The sequence below is a fragment of the Mauremys reevesii genome, linkage group 4 (assembly GCF_016161935.1).
Source record: "Mauremys reevesii isolate NIE-2019 linkage group 4, ASM1616193v1, whole genome shotgun sequence".
Classification (NCBI taxonomy): Eukaryota; Metazoa; Chordata; order Testudines; family Geoemydidae; genus Mauremys; species Mauremys reevesii.
In genome coordinates, this window is record NC_052626.1 from 150,958,497 (window position 1) to 150,980,226 (window position 21,730).

General features: G+C 53.1%; 1 protein-coding gene across 1 annotated transcript; it reads left to right on the forward strand.

The window, feature by feature from the left end:
• Positions 1 to 8,304: 8,304 nt before the first annotated feature.
• LOC120404142 (interferon-induced very large GTPase 1-like) lies at positions 8,305 to 21,135 on the forward strand. Its single transcript, XM_039536142.1, has 8 exons — positions 8,305 to 8,359; positions 8,481 to 8,828; positions 9,206 to 9,490; positions 10,383 to 10,526; positions 12,741 to 12,797; positions 12,921 to 12,977; positions 13,100 to 13,156; positions 16,347 to 21,135. Exons 1-8 carry the CDS (start codon positions 8,305 to 8,307, stop codon positions 21,062 to 21,064), a joined length of 5,721 nt encoding a protein of 1,906 aa, XP_039392076.1. The 3' UTR covers positions 21,065 to 21,135.
• Positions 21,136 to 21,730: the final 595 nt, after the last annotated feature.

Sequence of the window (21,730 nt, forward strand, 5' to 3'; positions counted from 1 at the left end):
GATTGGAAGAACCTTTTCTTTTATATGATGAAGTAAGATTCTCAGGAATCATCTGTGACGTTATGACTGTGATATAATATCTCATTGAAAGATGACAGGGCCAGAAAGAGTTAATTAACTCACAGACTGACCTGACCCATGGGTGAACCTTGAGGACTGGTTAGGAAGATCTGTAAATGACTAGAGCTTTGAAATGCAAGTCTGCATTGGTAGAGGTAGAAGGGGAGATGTTTGCTCAGGTCTTGTGATGGCAGCAAACAAGTCTTGTCTATTGCTATGGTTTTAATTCAAAGATCAAAAAAGGAATATTAACATTTATGATGATACTTGAGTGAAATAGTGTTATTGTCTGTGTGTCTCTTTGAAGGTTGTGCTAACCTGTATCTGAACTGTTTAATGGGTAAATTACTCTGTGCTAATTGCCAGGATGTTTGGGAGAAGGAGAGTTAAACCTATTGTTTTCTCAGGCCGAAAGGCTGCTGGAAATGTATAAGAACCCTGGGCCATGATCCTTCTTCATCTCAGATCTGCTTTGGGTTTCAAGAGGGGGAAACCCTAAGCCACAAGGATTGAGATCCCCAGTCACTGACTGGAGCCACCCTGAATAGGGACATTGGACTATAACCTATGGACTATTTCTAAAGGGACTTTTGGCAACTACAAGCTCATCTCTGCTGTGTATCTGAACCTCAAGAATTGAATTCAAGTCTGTCTGTAGATTAATCTTTTAACCAACACTCTCTCTCTTTTCTTTTTTAATAAATTTTAGCTTAGTTAATAAGAACTGGCTATAGCGTGTATTTTGGGTAAGATCTAAGTTATAATTGGACCTGGGTATGTGGCTGATCCTTTGGGATTGGAAGAACCTTTTCTTTTATATGATGAAGTAAGATTCTCAGGAATCATCATCATATCTGACAGGTGTGTCTGGACGGAGGCCTGAGGCTGGGCACTTTAAGGGAACTGCGGGGTTTGGACTCTAAGTGACCAGTGAGGTACTGTAGAAGCTGTTTTATGCTGGTTGGTAAATCTAAGTATTGGAATAACCACCAGCGTTTGGGGTTTGTCTGCCCCGTTTGGTTTGCAGTTCACCCTGATTGAGTGACCTCAGCTGGCTCCCACGGGCAGCACTGTCACACCCAGCACAGGAAACTCTCCGGCCTCAGGCCTGGCCTCCCTCAGCCCAGCACATCCCAGTCCCCCTGCATCCAGGGGGGGCTCTGCCTGTTCCCCCTCTCCAGCCCCGAGCCCCCTGCTCCCAGCTGATCCATGTGGCGTACGGGCCAGTCTCCAGGCCCGCCGCTGGTTGCTGCAGTCTCTCCAGTGGGAGCTGGGCCGGAGGCGTCTGGCCTCTCCAGCAGCTGCCTCTCGACTGAGCTCTGAGGTTGGGCTCTTATACTTCCTATCCGGCCTCTGACCCGCTGGGGGGCGGGCTTGGAGTGCTCTGGCTCCACCCACTCTGGTGTCCAGCAGAGCTCGTCCCTCTCCAGGGCACCGGGGAACCACACCGCCTCCCTACAGTCACCAGTGTCGACAATATACACCACGGCAAAACTCTCCATCCCCCTCAGTAGCTGATCCACCAGGCGCTGGAAGGTGGCCGGCGCTCCCTTGAGGCCAAAGGGCAGGGTCAGAAACTCAGAGCCCCAGGGGAGTGATGAAGGCCGATTTCAGCCTGGCATCCGCGTCCAGCGGCACTTGCCAGTAGCCCTTGGTAAGATCCATGGTGGTGAGGTACCGAGCGCCTCCCAGCTTGTCTAGGAGCTCGTCAGGCCTGGGCATGGGGTAGGCATTAGATACGGTGATGGCATTGAGCTTTCGATAGTCCACACAGAACCGGATCGACCCGTCCTTCTTGGGGACCAGCACCACTGGGGAGGTCCAGGGGCTGGCGGACGGCTGATCACCCCTAAAGCCAGCATGTCCCTGACCTCTTTCTAGGTCCTGGGCAGTATTTCCGGTGACCCGAAAAGGGGAGCATCTTATAGGGGGGTGTGACCCGGTCTCCACCCGGTGGGCAGTCAGATTAGTTTTAGAGTAGCAGACGTGTTAGTCTGTATCCACAAAAAGAACAGGGGTACTTGTGGCACCTTAGAGACTAATAAATTTATTTCAGCATGAGCTTTCATGGGCTATAGCTCACTTCTTCGGATGCATAGACTGGAACACACAGACAGGAGATATTTATACATACAGAGAACATGAAAAGGTGGAAGTATGCATACCAACAGGAAAAGTCTAATCAATTGAGATGAGCTATCGTCAACGGGAGAAAAAAAAAACTTTTGAAGTGATAATTGAGATGACCCGTAGAAGGTGTGAGGAGAACTTAACATAGGGAAATAGATTCAATTAGTGTAATGACCCAACCATTCCCAGTCTCTGGGCTTGGCTACACTTACAAATTTGCAGCGCTGCAGCAGGGTGTGAAAACACACCCTCTGCAGCGCTGCAAATTGCGGCGCTGCAAAGCGCCAGTGTAGTCAAAGCCCCAGCGCTGGGAACCGCGCTCCCAGCGCTGTCCGTTATTCCCCACAGGGAGGTGGAGTACGGACAGCGCTGGGAGAGTTTTCTCCCAGCGCTGGTGCTTTGACTACACTTAGCGCTTCAAAGTGCTGCCGCGGCAGCGCTTTGAAATGCAAATGTAGCCAAAGCCTCAGTTTAAACCTAAATTAATTGCATAACAAGTTGGTGTTAGCTCTGCCTAGCCTGCTTGATGGCCCATTAAGGACCATCAGCTACACAATTGACCTATTGAGAGATGGCAGACACGCCTTGTGACTCAGCAAAGTGCAGGGACTTGGCCATGTGACTGCAGACGCCATTTTGCTGTAATTTTCCACAGTAAGAACAAAGAGGTTCTTACACCTGGAAAAGACTATAAAAGGTTGATGCCTCATCTCCATCTTGTCTTCAGTCCTGCTTCTTACCTCTGGAGGGACTTTGCTGCAAGCTGAAGCTCTGAACAAAGGACTGAATGACCCATCCCAGCGGGGGATGTTCTCCAGAGATTTGATTTGAACCTGCAGTTTACTCCATCACTGCTGCAAGCCTGAACTAAGAACTTTGCCATCACTGCATGTAATTGATTCCATTTAACCAATTCTAGCTCTCGTCTCTATCTTTTTCCTTTTATGAATAAACCTTTAGATTTTAGATTCTAAAGGATTGGCAACAGCGTGATTTGTGGGTAAGATCTGATGTGTATATTGACCTGGGTCTGGGGCTTGGTCCTTTGGGATTGAGGGAACCTTTTCTTTTATTGGGGTGTTGGTTTTCATAACCATTTATCCCCAGGACGAGTGCACTGGTGGTGATACTGGGAGACTGGAGTGTCTAAGGAAATTGCTTGTGTGACTTGTGGTTAGCCAGTGGGGTGAGACCCAAGTCCTCTTTGTCTGGTTTGGTTTGCCTTAGAGGTGGAAAAACCCCCGCCAAGGCTTGAACTGCCCTGTTTAAGCAATTGGTCCTGAATTGGCACTCTCAGTTGGGTCCCACCAAGACCAGCATCATTACACCCACCCGGCTGAAAATGGTCAGTAGTGCATCTGCCACGGTGTCTGCTTCAATGGACGATAAGGGCACTGCCTCGGGGTAGCGAGTGGCGAAATCTACCACCACCAGAAAGTATTTATTCCCCGAATGGGTCATCTTGCTGAGAGGTCCCACCATGTCTATGGCCACCTTCTGAAAAGGTTCTTCTATGATGGGCAAAGGCCTCAGAGCTGCTTTCCCCTTGTCCCGGGCCTTCCCCACCCTCTGGCAGGGGTCACAGGATTGGCAGTACTGTCGGACATGGGTAAAGACCCCAGGCCAGTAAAAGTTCTGTAGCAGCCTCTGCCTGGTGCGCTGGAGTTGTTACCCGAAATTGGGCCAGCTAGTGAGCTTAGGGAGGACTAATGACCCACTAGAGTTTGGCAGAAAGCAGCAGGTTTATTATATTGATAGCTAAGCTCAAAAGTGTGTGTGTGGGGGGGTGTATCACACTCGCATACTCACACTCCCAGGGCAGGCACGGCCCTGGAGATGTCAGGATCCTTTCAGGTAAGTGTCCCACAGCACAGCTATGGACGGTGCGATGAAGGTAAGTCTTCCCGAGGCACGATGGAATGCAACACAGCGAACCACTGGCCAGGCGGTCCGGGCGAAGGGCTTCCACGGGGTACAAGCTGGTGAGTGCACTGCCGAGCACAGGGCCCCTTCCCCTTTTACAGACCTGCTCCTCATGGCCTGCAACTAGCGATGACTTGGCCACGTCTGGTTGGTGACACTCCACCTCCGGCAGTGTCCAGGCAGTATCCATGCACTGGGTGGAGAGTCCCAGACACCTTGTCTATCCACTGAGCTATCCCTCCCGCCCGCTCTTCTGATCTTCCAGCTGTTCAACCAGCCCCTTCATCCCACAAACATTCGGGGCGGGGGGGGAGCCACTTCACAGGCATTCAGAGAGGGAGAGGAGACAAGCGGGGGGGGGGGGGGGAGGCGGAGTGTAACAGACCTTTTGAGCATACAGATTATACAGACCATACAGATCACTGCTGCTCCTACAACAGGATTCCCTGGTGCCCAGAGGGGGGAATGTCATGGGCCTGGCACAGCAGCTGGTGGCGATACTCCTGGGGTACCACCAGCTGCCTCCTGATCCCCCCTGACTCCATCTTCCCTGGGGGAGCCCATTCTCCATACAGGAACCCCTTCTCCCACAGGAACCTTTTCCGGCCACCTCGTCCCATGGTCTGTCCCCCCCCGAGGTTGGCCAGGTCCCCTATCCTCCGCAAGGAGGGGTCTTCCCGCACCGCGGCCTGGTACTCAGCCGGGATGGGGACCTGCTCTCTCTCACCAGCTGGGTCTGAAGCTGCAGCCTCTCTGAGCCCTGTCCCTGGGCGTTCCCTCCCCACCAGGGCAGGGTTCTGCTCCTCAGGCAAGGTACCTTCCTGAGGTCAGGGCGCAGTGTCCCATGCAGGCCTGGGCTACGGGTCACGACCAGGGCACCCTGGGGGTTGCTGGCCAGTTCTCCATGTCCCCCCCATTAACACCTCAGTGGGTAAATGGTGGTGCACCCCCACATCCTTGGGGCCCTCCTTGTCCCCCCACTTCAGGTGTACCCTCGCCACAGGCACCTTGAATGGGGTTCCACCCACGCCCCTCAGGGTCAGGTAGGTGTTGGGCATCACCTGCTCTGGAGCTACCACCTCGGGCCGGGCCAGCGTCACCTCTGCACCCGTGTCCCAGTACCCAGTGACCTTCCTCCCATCCACCTCCAGTATTCATCACCACCTGCTGGGAAATGGGCATGTTTCTGTGAGTGCATACATGAAAAAGTGATCAGCAGGCACAGGGTGTGTACAAAATACCTATAGTCTAAAGGTTACAAGGTAGTTTCACTTTTACATTTTATCAGTGATTAACTATAAGGGCATAAGGAAATACAGTGTTTAAATACAAAGCAGTTCTCTGTGTGTGGAACTAGATCTGCTGCTCTATCCCCCCAGGACCCCGCAGTCTGTAGGTAAGTCACTCGTTTCACCTTTTGGACCATGGAAGAGATGTGGAGATGGAAATTCAAGATGAGCCCAAATGAAAACGGGAGACCGTCTGGGGCTGGCCCGAGCCCTCTCCTCACCCCCAGCATGGGGCTGGCCCGAACCACTCACCACAGCCCCCACCCTGCCTGTGGGGCTGCCCAAACCCCCTTCCCTGTGCAGGGCTGGCCTGACCCACTCCCCCGAGCCCTGCCTGCTCCCTGCGTGAGGCTGTCGCTGCTCACTTGGGCTCTGCCTGAGCCCTGCTCCCCCCCGTGTGGGGCTGGCATCGCTGCTTGTCCCCCTCACGTTCCTCCACTCCGCACCCCACTTTTCTGATGAGAGTGGGCATTTGTCCCGTTTGCTCTTCCCAACTGATCGCGTCAGCCAGAGCAAACGGGACAAATGCTCAGAACGGCCGGGACAGGGCTTAGAAAAGGGACCGTCCCTGCCAAAGCGGGACGTACGGTCACCCTAAGGGTGAGAACAGTTTCAGGGTTACTTTGAGCTACTTTGCTGGCTGAGTCTCAGAGATGGTTTGTTTGTTTCTCTCTGTTCAGTAACTTCCGGTGTTTTACTGACATAAACCCGCTCTCCTCTGTTCCGAAACCCCGTGTACAAGCAGTACGGTGGGTGGTTGAGACTTCAGAGTTCAGAAATGCCAGTGTTAATGTTACCTGCTCTGCCTTACGTCTGTCCCCTTGTGTATGTGCACTGCCACAATACAGGGCCTGGCTCCTCTGACACGCCCTGCTGTAGCCATATTTCCTCTCCAGTCCTTCCTGATCCAGGACTGAAAGTGTCTGGACCTGAGAGTTAAGCATGTGACCCTAACGGGGAGCACGGGGCTCCCCACAGCGGGATACAAGGTCTGTGGAACTGAGCAGGCTGCAAACAGTATTATAGAAAAGGGAGCTGAGCCAGAGGCTCTCAGCCAGGGGGATGTGTACCCTGGGGTACGCAGGGGTCTTCCAGGGGGCACAGCAACTCATCTAGAGATTTGCCTAGTTTTACAACAGGTGACATAAAAAGCACTAGCGACGTCGGTACAAACTCAAATTTCATACAGACAATGACTTGTTTAGACGGCTCTGTGTACGATACAATATTTCGATTCCAATGGATTTATTTTAGAATGATATGGTAAAAATGAGAACGTCAGCAACTGTTTGGTAACCGTGTCTGTGACACTTTTGTATTTTCATGTCCAATTTTGTAAGCAAGTAATTAAGTGAAGTGAAACTTGGGGTACACGACCAAACAGCCTCCTGAAAGGGGGACAGTCGTCTGGGAAGGCTGAGAGCCACTGAGCTGAGCAACCTGAACAGTAACAAATATCAACTGTGAATTGTATTTAAGGGTTGTTTGTCCCCTTCTTCCAGGTCAGGAGTGAAGATGTTAAATAAGAAGAGATCCTGAACCCTGCAGCTCCCGCTAGACATTCCCCCTCCGTGTTTAGTCATTGATCCTTATCCTGTTTTGAAGGCTGGTGAGTTTTCTAGGCCATATTTGCCACAGCTGCTGACTAGCTGTTCTCGTAAGTAATGACCTCTCCTCTGCACCAGTGGGTGAACGTACACCATAACTGCAGGACATAAAACGTCTTATCTAAACCAGGCGAGTAATTATCCTTTGCACTTTGCTCTGTACTTACCAGACAGCTACAGCTTCGTGTGGTTTTAAAATGATTTAATAACAGTAAAATAGAAGTTGGATTGTAATGATATACTGTATCCGTGCTCCATAAAAACTAATGTGAATAAAATCTATTATATTACAAACTGTGGATGTAGCTTACTGCTGTATGGTGCTGAGACCTCTGGAGACACAGATAATGCAACCCAAGCCAGCAAGCGTGGCCGCTCTTTCTCTGATAGGGAGATATTCCCATCTGCTTTAGACTTTGGCCCTGGCACCTAAAATAGGCTAATTTCCCCATAACTAGAAGAAGAACAAAATGGGTTTCTGTAAGGACATTGGGCACTGAGTGTGTGGAAATCCGTGCTGCATCCAGAGACAAGACAGTCCAAGGCGGCCCGGAGGCAGCGGGACAGACGTGCACCAGCAGGCGGGAAAGGTGGTGCTGGGAGATGAGCCGGAGGCTGAAGAGGGGAGGTGGGTGGGAAGCAAAGGGGAATTGACGGGGGAGGCAGCATCTCACTGGCGTGGAGCAATTGGGGGCCAGGTGCTTGTCTGGGGGAGAAGGGGAATGGAAGGACCTGGGCATGAAGTATTGTAGATAACACTTAGGGCAGGTCTACACTAAGAGCGGGGGTTGAACTAGGGTACGCAAGTTCAGCTATGTGAATAGCGTAGCTGAATTCGAAGTACCCTAGTTCGAACTACTCACCCGTCCAGACGCCGCGGAATCGAAGTCCGCGGCTCCAAGGTCGACTCCGCCACCGCCGTTTGCAGTGGTGGAGTACCGGAGTCGACCCCGACGCTTCCGGAGTTCGAACTATCGCGTCCAGATTAGACGCGATAGTTCGAACTCCGAGAAGTCGAACTCACCGGGTCGACCCGGCTGGTAAGTGTAGACTAGCCCTTAGTCCTGCCTCAGTGCAGGGGGCTGGACCCTACGTCCAGTTGAGGTCCCTTCTGGGCCTACGTTGCTACAACCCTATGGATTTCCTCCTCTTCAGTTGCCCTTTGTAATTGGCTGAGGGCAGCAGAGCAGTTCTTGTCCCCAGTGCTGTAAGGGTTAACGTGTCTATAAGCCGACTCGCTCTCTTTTAGGAATACAGCAAGGGCTCCCGGCACCCTGTGCCCTCCCCCAGCGATGATGCTACGAGTGCTCTGGTTTCCTGTGCTCCTGGGGTGTGTCACTGCAGGATCGGGTGAGTCGCAAACCAGGAGCCCAGGGGGCCGTGCTATGTGACAGAGCGATACTGGCAGGGACATAAAACCAAACCCACGCCTGTGTATGGAGTCTATAACACCACGTTCTCCTTCTCCCAGAGCCGAGTGACAAATCAAACATCCACTCCAGAGCGGGGCAGGACGTCACGCTCAGCTGCAGGTTCCAGCTGTCCTCAGACTTTGTGCTGAACAGACTCCGCATCCACTGGCACGTCTTCCGAGACGAGGAGGGCTCCGTGGTGCACAGCTACTACGATGGGGCCGACAGGCTGCAGGACCAGGAAGTGGAGTTCAAGGGTCGGACGAAGCTCCTTCTCCAAGAGCTCAGCAAGGGGGTGGCCTCCCTGAACCTCACCCAGCTGCGGCCGTCGGACAGCGGGGAATACAGGTGCATCATCGTGAACAGCCAGGACGTGGTCATTGGGAGCGTCATCCTCCATGTGTCAGGTAAACAGACCATGCGCTGCCCAGCGAGGGCAGCAAAACTAGAGGTGGGTTAGCTAGGTCTGCAGGGAGCTCCGGGCTCCATTTGTGAGAGGAGCGTGACTCTGCAGAGAGAGCTACCGTCGCCCGTTCTCCAAGGCAGCGAGACTCCTGAGAACAAGCACGGCACCACTGACTGCTCCTCAGGAGCTGGTGGGGTGAGCTGCTCCGCTGTGCTGTCTGGGTGCAATGCAAGCAGCAGGCCAGGCTCGGAGCTCTGAGGAGGATCCTGCCGCTGAGCCCTGCAGTGAATTGGGCTCTGTCAGGTTGGAGGCCCTGTGCTCTCTTGGCTGCGCAAGGGTCCGTGCCCACAAAGGCTAACCAGAGATCTTGCTTTTCAGCGCCATACGACCCCCCCGAGATCACACTCCTTTCCTGGGAGGAGGGCGAGATGACCCTGCAGTGCAAGTCCCGGGGGGGCTATCCCAAGGCTGAAATAACATGGCACGATGGGAACGGAAACCAGCTGAACCAGTCGGAGCCGACAGAACTTCGTCGGAGCAGTGAGGGAGTGTTCGAGGTACAGAGCCGCCTGGCAGTGACCGGCCCTGAGGACAGCGCCTTCTGCTGCTCTCTGATCCACGCCCCCTTTAATCAGAACCTGAGCGTCTGTGAGAGAGTTACAGGTAACAGTGACAAGCCTCGGCCAGCGCTGGGTGCACCCTCCCTGATACACGGGGTAGACAGAGCACCGCAGACATGCAGCCACCTCTGGGGTGGAAGGTAGTAGCTGTTCTGCAGCGCACAGCAAGGCAGGGAAGGGTTTCATTTGGGCACAGGATCAAACTTTGGCTTGTCTGAAAGTTGCCAGACAATTTAACCTCGGCCCACAGCAAACAGCACCTTGGGGGTTGCAGGCTGTGTCTGGAAGGAAAAACCAGGATGCAGTGAGCTCCTGGGACTCCATTTTTCTCTGTGATGGGCTGAGCTGATGCTGCCAGGAATCAAGGCTGGTTTGCTGTGAGAAGAGGCGTTTTTACACTTTGACACCGTACGGAGCCATTCCCTCTCCCATGGGTGTCGGGGATTCCATGCTAATTCTGGTGAGTGACAGAGTCCTCTCTGCCCCGGGAGACTCCCCACCTGTCGCTGTCTGAGGCCACGTCTGTGCTACGGGGACCGGAGGCATCGCCAGGGCTCTGGAGCTGTGTCAGAATAACCCTGTTGTGCAGATGCAGCCTGTGCCGATGGCAGGGAGTTTTCTGTCGCTGGAGGAGCTCCACCTCCCCAGGCGATGGTATAAAGCCAGGTTGAGGGATGCATTCTTCCATCAGCCTTGCGGCATCTACACTGGGGCCTAGGCCGGCATAACGGCAGCGCTCAGGTCTGTGCATTTTCACACCCCTGAGTGCCGAAGCTGCATTGACTAAATCTGAAGTGTAGGCCAGGCCTGAATGACTATCCAGTGGCAGGAGATCCAGCCCTCAAAGTCTTTCCAGTACCATTGTGAAATGATCCCATATGCCCAGTATTTGATCACAGCCCTCCACAGCTTACCTTTAACCTCTCCAAATGCAGCCTTGATGAGGGAGAACAAGACTGAGGCGGAGAGCTCTGGCCGCAGCATCGCTTGGATTTTTGCCATCGCAGGCGCGGTAGTAACGGTTGTGGTAGGTGTTGGAGTCTATATGTACCGGAGGAGAAGACGGAGCGCTCAGAAAGGTAACAGCATTGGAGAACTAATCCATGCTACGTGTTTCTTCTTCTTCCCAGGGGATCCATTTGTCTGGATAATGAACCATTGAGTAAGCAGCCCAGTGATGAGCAGGAGATATTTGTGAGGGTTGGAATTAATAATGTGTCTATGTCACGGAGTGTGGGGGAGTCCGGGCCCCGCACCCCTCGTCCTGCAATTCACCGGGACTCTCAGCCAGCCAGTAACGCAGAAGGTTTATTAGACGACAGGACACAGTTCCAAGCAGGGCTTGTAGGTACAACCAGGACCCTTCAGTCGGGTCCCTCAGGGGGTTCAGGGAGCTTAGACCCCAGACTGGGGGTTTCCTGCCTCTTCCCAGCCAGCCCAAACCTGAAACCAACCCCCACCAGCAGGATCTCCCCCTCCTTCTCCCCCCTCCCTTTGTCCAGCTTCCCGGGCCAGGGCCGGCTTTAGGAAGTGCGGGGCCCAATTTGGCGGGGCCCCGGCAGGGATGACTCACCTGGCGGCACTCTGGGTCTTCACTCCGGGTCTTCTGCGGCACTGAAGGACCCGGTAGGGAACCGCCCGGTGAGTACATCCCCCCCCCGATCTGACCCCCACCCATGTCCTGCCCCTGACTGCCCCCCTCAGAAACTGCAACCCATCAACCCCCCCCCACTCCTTGTCCCCTGACCACCCCCTCCCGAGACCCCCCACCATAACTGCTCCCCAGGACCCCACCCCTACCCAACTCACCCCGCTCCCTGTCCCCTGACTTTCCCGACCCCATCCACCCCACCCCGACAGACCCCAGGAACTCCCACGCCTGCCCAACCCCCTTCTCCATCCCCTGACCATCCCCAGAACCTCTGCCTGATCCAACCCCTGCCCCGGGACTCCCTGCCCCTGCCTTATCCAACCCTCCCCCCACCTCTTACCATGCCACTTACCCCGCTGGGGCCAGGCCTGGGGCCCGGGCCGGAGCCGCATCGCCCAGCCAGTCACTCGGCTGGGACCGGGCCAGAGCCGCGGGCTGGGGCCAGGGCCGGAGGGAGCTGCTCGGCCGGGGCCAGGGTTGCGACAGAGCCTGACTGGGCCAGAGCCGCGGGCTGGGGCCGGGGCCGGGGCCGGGGCCGGGGCCGGGGCCGGAGGGAGCTGCTCGGCCAGGGCCAGGGCTGCGCCAGAGCCGGACTGGGCCGTGCCACGCCTCCCTTGAGCCCTTCTCTCGCCCCCCCGGCCCAGCTGACCTTGCGAAGCCACCGCTTGTTCCTGAACCCTCCCAAGCTTCCCGCGTGAACATCTGATCCGCGGGAAGCAGGGGAGGGGGAGGGGGAGGTGAGCTGGGGCCGGGGGCGGGGCGGACAGCTGCCCGAGCTTGGGAACCGGCTCCAGCTCACCACTGGGCGCGGGGCCCTCTTAGGGGCAGGGCCCGATTCAGGGGAATTGGCCTAAAGCTGGCCCTGTCCCGGGCCAAGGTGTCGGCTCGCTCCCCCCGCCTGGCTCAGGTTACAGGCTCAGGTCCTGTCCCTCACCTAAAGTCACCCCCTGCCCTCCCATCCCCCACCCAGACAGTCCCAACAACACTAAACGACATTCCCAGGTCAGTCCACCCCGCTCCCTCCTGCGTGACAGTCTACAAAGGGGGGAGGGCAAGAGGATTCTGACTAATGGATCTGCTGTTAGAGAAATTTACCAGTAAAGACGAAGTCGTCGTCTGCCGTCCATCGGTCTGGAAAGGGAACACTGGGAACTAGCGGGCAGGGAAGCCACCTGCTCTTTTCCAGAAGATACGCAGCAGCCAGGTGAACCCACTGGGGACCAATCCCTTAATGAGTCCATCCAAGAGGAGGTGCAGGCAGGTTTCGATACCTCATACTTCTAGGAGAGCATATCCATTATCAGTAATTTCCCTGAAACAGTCACTTCCTGGTCTGCAATCAGATGCTACCTGCAGGAAATATTGGAACCGACAGAGTCTGCAGTTAGAACAGGCAAACACAAGTGCTGAGCTGTGAAGCATTCTTTTCAGTAGGGTGACCAGATGTCCCCATTTTATAGGGACAGTCCCAATTTTTGGGTCTTTTGCTTATATAGGCTCCTATTACCCCCGACCCCTATCCCGATTTTTCACATATTCTGTCTGGTCACCCTACTTTGCAGGAAGAGTGTAACACTGTCTGACTGTACCATGCAGTAAAGGGTTACCATGTTCTGGCTCAGGGTTATGCTCTTAATTTCAGCGACTCCTGTATCCTACACTGCAGAAGACGACGTTCGCCTACAGACAGGCTACTATGGTAAATACCCCAGAGCTGAATTCTGTGACGACTCTGTCACATGAAGGATGCAATAGTGCATGTAACACACTGTGCAGCAATGGGTCACCACACTCTGGCTCAGATTTGTGTTCTTGGTTTCAGCTGCACGTGAACAGCACGGTGAAGAGACGGATGTCCTGCTGGAGCGTGAGCATGGAGGTAAATATTTGACACTGAATTCTGGGACTCGTTCTTTATGCGAAGGATGCAACAGAGCAGGTAACGCGTGGTACGGTAACAGGTCACCACACTCTGGCTCAGGGTTATGTTCTTGGTTTCAGCTCCACGGGAACACTACAGTGAAGAGGATGAGGTTTCTCTGGAGCATGAGGCTGAAGGTAAGCGCCCCAGAGCTGGATTCTACACAGGTCTGTGACAGGGACAAGCCTCAAGCTGCCCAGTGAGCTGCCTGCTGTCCCTGTTTGAACCTTTATCTGCTCGTGTCCTGTGAGCGGAAACGTTCAGTACCCACGTGTGCAATGCACTAAAGAGGGGAGACTGGGCAATCTAATAGTCCTAGAGAACCTTCCTCTGAAATGGGTCCCAAGGCAACGTTTGCAGGTTCCCACACACACTAGCCACACAGCAGGCCTGGGCAGAAAAAAACGGGCACTCCTGACATAATGGGAGCGTGGCTTTAAAACTCGGCTAGCCCATGCCCACGGAGGCGGCTCAGACGTGGTTTTTCAACAGCTTAGAGCCGTATTTCTTTCTTTCTCCACCAAACCAAGTAGTTCGGTGCTTGTCTAGGCTAAGTTTAGATTTCAAACTCCAGACGTTTTCCTGTCGCCATCTTTTGGTTTGGGTATTTTAAGTGATAAAACACAATTTTAACAATGGGAAAAAGCAAATGTTTTCCTCACTCCTCTGTAGCTCAGAAATGGCTGAAGAGAGTTTGCTCAACTTTCTATAAAATTCACCTTCAGGACAGAGACCAAGAATAATTTCAGCCCCACAGATGAATGAATGGTTCAGAAAGCTATGAGATGATGAAAACGGGGGGTTAGGAGTGCGGCTGTTTTGCATCCGTATTGGCAGCAGATGAACCCCACTCTGTACCCGTTCAAATTCAACCAACCGTGCTTCTGTTAAGCACTGGTCACAAAGGTGATTTTGTTTTCACTCCTCAATAAAACTCTTTTTAACTTGAAATTATTTACACTGACTTGTATCCACCAACCTGCTGACCATTGTTTTCTCTGGGCTTGACAACCTACATACTGTTGGATCATCCAGGAATTTTGCCACCTCGCTGCTCATTAATGTGTTATTTTAAACCTCTATATAAATACTGAGTTCCGGCTGGGGCTGATTACAAATTAGGGGAATAAAGAGTAAAGTGTCAGCTGTTCATATCTGATCCGTTGAGATAAAGGGAGCTTGCTTCTCTGTCCAGTCACACACTTGGGAGCAGACAGTCCCTGGTGCTGAGCTACACAACCCTTGTGGAAGACGTGTGTGTAGGAGGGTGTGTGAGTGTCTCTTGTGGCACGTCCTTTCCTTCATCCCAAACGTAAGGCGGTGTTACCTCGACGCATCACAGCACGGTTTGGTTAACACAACCCCCAGCACCACCACCCAGGCACTGGTGCCAAGGTCCAAAGACAGGGTCAGTCAGCGTCAGGGGACCGTGTGTGGTGCTGATGGTGTGGCAACAAGACTCGGCGCCAGCTGGGGGGTTGGGACCAGAGAAGCAGCGGCAGCCGGTGATGGTGATATTGGCAGGTGGTGCTGGAAATGCAGCAGCAGGAGGTAGGAGACACAGCCCCCCCCCCCGCTTCCGAGCGAGTGCTGATGGCCCCAGCTATTTGCCCTGGCACTAGAGGGGGTCTGTGCGGTGACCCTGCTCTCTAGCCCAGCAGAAGGCTGGTGCTGAAGCCCGGATGGGAGCTGACAGCTGAGTGAATGTTCATGAGGTTATTCAGGCTGAGGCAGAGCCAGTGCGGTGAGCCTGGAGCCAGCGCTGACAGGCCTGCTGAGTCCGGGGTGTGAAAGCTTTGCACACTGCAGCGTGAGCCGGGGAAGAAGTCTCCCCTGGGCAGAGGACGCAGTGGCTCTGCACGTCCAGTTCAAACCGCAATTTGGGGACTTCAATAACTCAGACGTAGGTTAGGGGTTTGTTACAGGAGTGGGTGGGTGAGTTTCTGTGGCCTGCGTTGTGCAGGAGGTCAGACTAGATGATCATAATGGTCCCTTCTGACCTTAGAGTCTATGAGTCCGTGAGTCTATGGGTGCGTGGCTGGTCACAATGCACAGCTCTGTGGGGTTCCTGGCCCAGCCTGGCTCTGGTGCCAGGGCAAACCCAGAAGGCTCAGAAATAGATAATAGAAAAAAAAAAAGGTGGGGATTCCTAGGTGTATCCTAACATATAACTATTAACAACTATCAAACTAACAGCACAGAAAGATTTTGGGGGATACCAGGGAGCAGGGGGTCTCTTCAGTTCTGGGGTGATGGAGCAAGCTGGGGGATGCACGCTCTGCACATGGAATGAAGCAGGGGGCCTGTGGAAAAAACAGTCTCTGGGCCTGTAATTAAAGGCTGTATCATAATGCTTACAAGGGGGCTGGATGAAAGTCACATGGGCTTGACTTTGCAACCCAAGTAGCATTTTTATTGCCGTTTGTAATGTAATTGTGCAGACAGTATGCGCCGTATGGGGTACATGACACTGTTATATTTGGAGCGAGTTGTATAAGATAATGAATGCTACAAAGGTCAGTCAGGGGCTCCTACTTGCCCTTTGTAATAATACAAGGGGATTGCCTCATAGGGCAGAATGAGGTGTCTGAAAGATCAGGTGGAGGTTGGAGAAGTATTTTACAGAAAGGCAGAAATGGAACAAGGCCAAGGGGAGGACATGAGAGTTTTGGATTAAACGAGAACTGGGGACAGGAGGGGGATCATTCTCAGGCATGAAGTTGCTGTAAAGGGCAGAAATGAATTTCCATAGAGGAGATTAGCAGATTCCTTTGATTCAGTGGGAGCTAGAAATGAGAGGAGGAGGAAGCATGGAAGTTACATTGTCACACTGAGAGCCAGGATCATCAGTAGCTTTGGCAGAAGCCGGAACAGAGCTGAGTGTACCGAGAGAAATACCCGGGTGGAGAGAGGGCAGGGGCGGCTCTAGACACCAGCGCGCCAAGCAGGCGCTTGGGGCGGCCGTTTCCCGGGCGGGCGGCATTTGGCTCCGGTGGAGCTCCCGCCGGCATGCCTGCGGCAGGTCCACCGGAGCCCGGGACGAGCGGACCTGCCGCAGGCATGACTGCGGCGGGTCCCGTCTTCCCGCGGCTCCGGTTGAGCTCCCGCAGATGACTGCGGCAGGTCCGCTCGTCCCGGCTCCGGTGGACCTGCCGCAGGCATGCCGGCAGGAGCTCAACCGGAGCCGCGGGAAGAGGGGACCCGCCGCGGGACCGGGGAAGGGCGGCGCAGCGCTCCGCGCTGCTTGGGGCAGCCCGATTTCTAGAGCCGCCCCTGAGAGAGGGGCACACAAACGTCACCACAAACGTGTCTGTTTGTTTTTTGCAGGAAAAGGGAAATCGCTCCAGGACTTCCTAGTGCACCTGGGACTGGAGAGACACCAAAGCACAAAGCTCGAGCTGAATGACATCCTGGCAATTAACCCGGAGATGTTAGAAGAGAGCAACCCTCGGACGCTAGGGGAGATCCCGTGGCATTTCCTCAGGAAGGTTATGGCTCTGAACGGGATGGCCAGACGCACAAGGCTGGTACCCTCTGCACCAGGTGACCATGGGATCAGCAAGCATGGGGAGGAACCCTTTGCCGTTCTTCCTCCTAGAAGCCCAGCCCCCAGCGTGTGCGTGAACCCCCTGGATGTGCTCTGCGCCGTTCTGTGCTGCTCAGACACGTTCCTGCGGCAGGAGATCCTGCTGAAGATGTCCATGTGCCAATTCGCCCTCCCGCTGCTGCTGCCTGCCCTGGACACCCCCACGTGCACGCTCCTGCTGTGGGCCATGCGGGACATCGTGAGGAACTGGAGGCCGCTCTCCCTGCGAGAGAGCCGGGGCTTCAGGGAGGAGAACCTGGTGCTCACGTCAGTGCCAACCTTTTCCTTCGTGCGGCTGGGGAGATGCAGCTTGTCCAAGTCCAAAATCCTTAACAAGGTCCTCAGCCCCCCCCAGCAGCAGCACGATTTCTTCATCCATCGGGACATGGAGTCTGGGAACGTCCCTCGGGACATCGCAGAGGGGTTGGTAGAGATCTCCTGGTATTTCCCTGGCGGGAGGGAGAGTTCGGATCCTTTCCAGGAGCCCATTGCGGTTATTAACCTGCGAGGAGACATTGAGTGCCACCCGCTGCAGTTCAGCTTCCTGGCAGAGGTCTCCTCAGCCGTGTTCATATTCGCTGAACACATCAGTGAGAGAAAATACAAACTCCTATCATCACTGCAGGACTCAAGGACAAAATTCTACCTCATACTCAACCCCAGAAGTACTATAACCCGTAAAACACAGGGATTCCTCAATGAACTGGCCCCGCTGCTCAAGCTGACCCAGTCCCACGTGCTTGTGAAGGATAACACTGCGAACGATTCAGACTTTGTGACACGGCTGCAGGACACCTTAGCACACCTGACGAAGCAGCCCCAGAGAGCAGTGAGTGTAGAGGACATGGCTGTGACAGCGCGTGAACGAGGATTCCAGGTAGACGAGGACTGCGAGGAATGTGCGGAAGCGAGAAAGAGAGCAGACGAAATCGCTGGGGAAATAGGGGACGTTGTCGAGTACAAGGGCAGAGCACTGACGCTCCAAGGGGTGCCATGTAAACGCCTGGCTGAAGTCGAAAGAGAACTCTGTCAATTGAAGCACCAAGGGGAAACCCCCACAGAGATCTATAAATCTCAGCTGAGGCAGGAATTGCTGGGGTTACGGACCCAGCAGCACGGGCGTGATCTCACGGGCGGGATGGGGACATTTAAGGCATCACTAGAGCAGCTCACTCCAGTGGAAACACACTACTTCCTGAAATGGATGAAATTCAGACTGGATCACATTGCTAGGGCAAATCTTTCCAAACTGCGAGCTGAATATAAGGAGACATACAGGACACCAGGCCATAGCCCCGAGCAGCTAGCAAAGCTAGATGAATTAATCGCAGCCAGTTCCTTAGGGGTGGAGCATTTCATGCGGGAGTTGGGGCAGTTTTATGAGGCAGAACAGTCAGTGTGTAAGGACAGCGAAATAGCCCAAAGCCAACGGCGATTTGCCCATCTGCCAGGCATAGCCGCTGACCTGATGCTGAGCGGATTTGCTCTAGAGATCATTGACGGAGACGCATCCCACGTCCCGCTGCAGTGGGTGACAGGTGTTCTCACCGAGCTCCATGCCAAGCTGGGGGGAAGGTCCAGGTTGCTGGTTCTGTCAGTGCTGGGCGTGCAGAGCACCGGCAAATCCACCCTGCTGAACTCCATGTTCGGCCTGCAGCTGGCAGTGAGCAGTGGCCGATGTACGCGAGGAGCCTTCATGACGCTCATTAAAGTTGCAGAGAAGTTTCAGCAGGAGCTTGGCTGCGACTTTATCCTGGTGATAGATGCAGAAGGCTTGAGAGCCCCTCAGCTGGCCAAACTGGAGGACAGCTATGAACATGACAATAAGTTGGCCACACTGGTGATTGGATTAAGCGACATAACGATCGTTAACATGGCCATGGAGAACACCAGCGAAATGAAGGACATTCTGCAAATCGTGGTCCACGCCTTTCTCAGGATGAAGGAAATAGGGCACAAACCCAATTGCCAGTTTGTGTATCAGAACGTCAGTGACGTGTCTGCCCACGAACAAAACATGAGGGACAGGAATCATTTCCTGGAACATCTCAATGAAATGACCAAAGCTGCAGCGAGGATGGAAAAATTAAACAGGGATCTGACTTTTTCTGATATTATGAAGTATGATCCAGAAAAACACAACTGGTACATCCCTGGGCTGTGGCAGGGAGTCCCGCCCATGGCTCCAGTGAGCCTGGGGTACAGTGAGAGTGTTTCTGAGCTGAAGAAATACTTGCTTGACTTTATGAGAAGCCGGACACCTAACAGAAACCCCAGGGACATCCCCCAGTTCACCAAGTGGGTGAAGAATCTGTGGAATGCTGTGAAACACGAGAACTTCATCTTCAGCTTCAGAAACAGCCTGGTAGCCGAGGCCTATAACCAGCTGTCTCTGAGGTATTCGGAGTGGGAGTGGGAGCTCCGCAAGGAGATGCATCTCTGGGTATGTGACCAAGAAACGGTGATTCAGAACCAGCCACCCCATGAACTACCTGATGCTGGGAACTTAAAACAGGAGGCGCAGGAAAAAGTGCAGCAAGGGGAAGAGAAGATTTTGTTTTGTTTACAGAGATACTTTGAAAGTGGAGCTAGAAACCGACACCTGATAGAAAAGTACAGAGAAGATTTTATCAGAAGCACAAAGAGCCTGACGACAGAACTTGAACGTTACTCAGCCATCAAGTGTGAAAAAGCGATTCTTATTAAAAAAAGTTGGCATAAAATAGACAATATCCAGGTTGAGTACAAGAGAATGACGGAAAAGAAAGTCGTCAGCCTTCTGGAAGATTGCAAGAGGAGAAAACTCAAACTGGACAAGAAGGAACTGGAAGTAGAATTTGAAACGATGTGGAAGGAAGCAGTGTCTGAGTTAAAGCTCATTCGTTTAAAGAAACGCAACGTTTCCCAAGATCTAGAGTTCCAGCTGAGAAAGGACCTAGAGAATCGAGGGAGCACAGTCAGGTGGAAACTTCAGGAAGCAGGAAATTTGTGCAGTTACAGGATTAAATCTTTCAGTTTTGACAATGAGTATTTGGATTTAACGTGTTTCAGGGACATGAGAGAATCGTTCACACAGGAATACCGGCACAAAGCAGAGGAACTTGCTCATTCTTTAATGCACAAGTGCCAGCATTATATCGAAGAGAAGGTGAGTTCCAAAGTGAACTATGATAAGACCTACGGCAGAGAACTGCTGCGGATGATCAACGAGAGGCTTCAGCAGAAGGATGTGCCAAACCTTCACACTAACGCTTGCTTTGAAGTTGACCTGAAGCTTCATATTTTGGGGGAGGCAGCCTGCGCATTCCAGGAGATGCATGAAAACTTTATCAAAGAAAATGATCCTCAGGAACGGCTGGAGAAACTGAAACCTCAGTATTTGTCCACATTTATAAACCATTACCTGGAAAAGGATCCCTGCCAGCAGAGAGCCAGGGATTTCTGTGAGCTCTGTCTCAAACCTGCCCTGGCAGAACATGTTAACAAAAGACTGGGAATCAGGATAGTAGATGACCTTTCCGAAAGTGAGAAGGCCAATACATACAGCAGCCGGGCCTCCTTCCAGTTCTCTGTGCTGCAGAAGCTGCTGGACGAGATGGACTTTGACAACTACAAGAAATACATTAATGACTATGAAAGTTTTGTCCAAGCAGCGATATGGAGAGACATTTCAGATCATTATGGAAACAGAGAAAGTATTGACGCTCTCGAAGCAAAGATCCTTTCTGACATCATTGAGACAGTGAGAGGAGCTCTAGAGATGGCAACCGATGGGGGAACTAGCAGAGTCTCTGACTTTGTAGCAAAGGTTTGCAGCCTGTTACAGAAAGACCTCGTCCTCCCCAAAGACAGTTTGGAAACAATCCTCTTCCAATTTACAGCCAGTGCTGATACCAGCCAGTTTTCTGCTGACATTCAGGACTCTCTCTCTGAGCTGGAGCAGAACCTGGCATCAGAATTTAAAGCTGTGAACATAGAGGAGAAACTCTCCAAGCTCCAGGTGAAGCCCCAGGATGAGCTGTTCAAGAGAGTGTTTGGCTGTGGGAAGCAGTGTCCATTCTGCGGAGTCCCCTGTGAAGCAGAAAGCGCAGCTCATACGGAGCACTTTGCACCAGTACATTGGCCCCGGGGACTGAGGCGATGCAGGGATCACATCACAAAAATACTTGACTATTCGTTATGCTCCTCTGACGTGGTCTCTAATGCTTCATTTAGCAATTCAGATACAAAAGGGAAAAAGGTTCCCTTCAGAGATTACCGCCAGCATTACTCAGACTGGCGCATTCAGCCAGACCCCAGCCCAGAGGCTTCTGATTACTGGAAGTTTGTGTTTAAAGAGTTCAGGGACCAGTTTGCCAGACAGTATGATACTGAACCAGCCCATCTCCCTGAAGACTGGGGCAAAATAACCAAGGAGCAGGCCCTGGAGAGCATAAAGGCAGTCTATAACATGCAATAATGCAGTACAGACACTTCTTCCAGAGCCATCCGCCACTCAGCATTATCCGTGGAAATATGATGGAGAACATTCAGCCAATCTCATCAGCTTGCCTAACCTATCCCACAGCTCCTTACCTTTAACACCCGGGGAATCCTCCTTCTTGGACCACGGTATGGAGAGGCGAGCCTGGGCCATTAACCCTTTGGGTGGGTATTTTGCAATTCAAAGGAACCTCGAAACGGTCTGCAGACAAAGAGGGGAGGGTTAATTAACACCAGCTAGGTACATGCTACAGCTTAGGTAGGTATAAGGTATGTCACTAAGGGGTATGAATAAACCCCCCCAAGTGACATAAGTTACACCGACCTAAATGCCAGTGTGGACAGCGCTATGTCCGTGGAGAGCTCATCCCTTCCCCCAATATAGCTACCACCACTCGCGGGGGCGGCTCTCTCCTGTCGGGTTAGAGCATCTGCACTAGCAGTGTTACCGCAGTGCAGCTGCATTGATGCTGCTGTAAGCTCTGTAGTGTAGCTATAACCACAGTCCTCCTCTCTGAGTGCAGTTCCTGCGTGGCCTCTTCTTTCTCTAGGGAGTTTCTCCCTGCGTGTTCCACACCAATGACCCCTCATGGTGAGCCTAAGCACTCGTCAGACAACAATTGATTACAACATGACGGTGCAA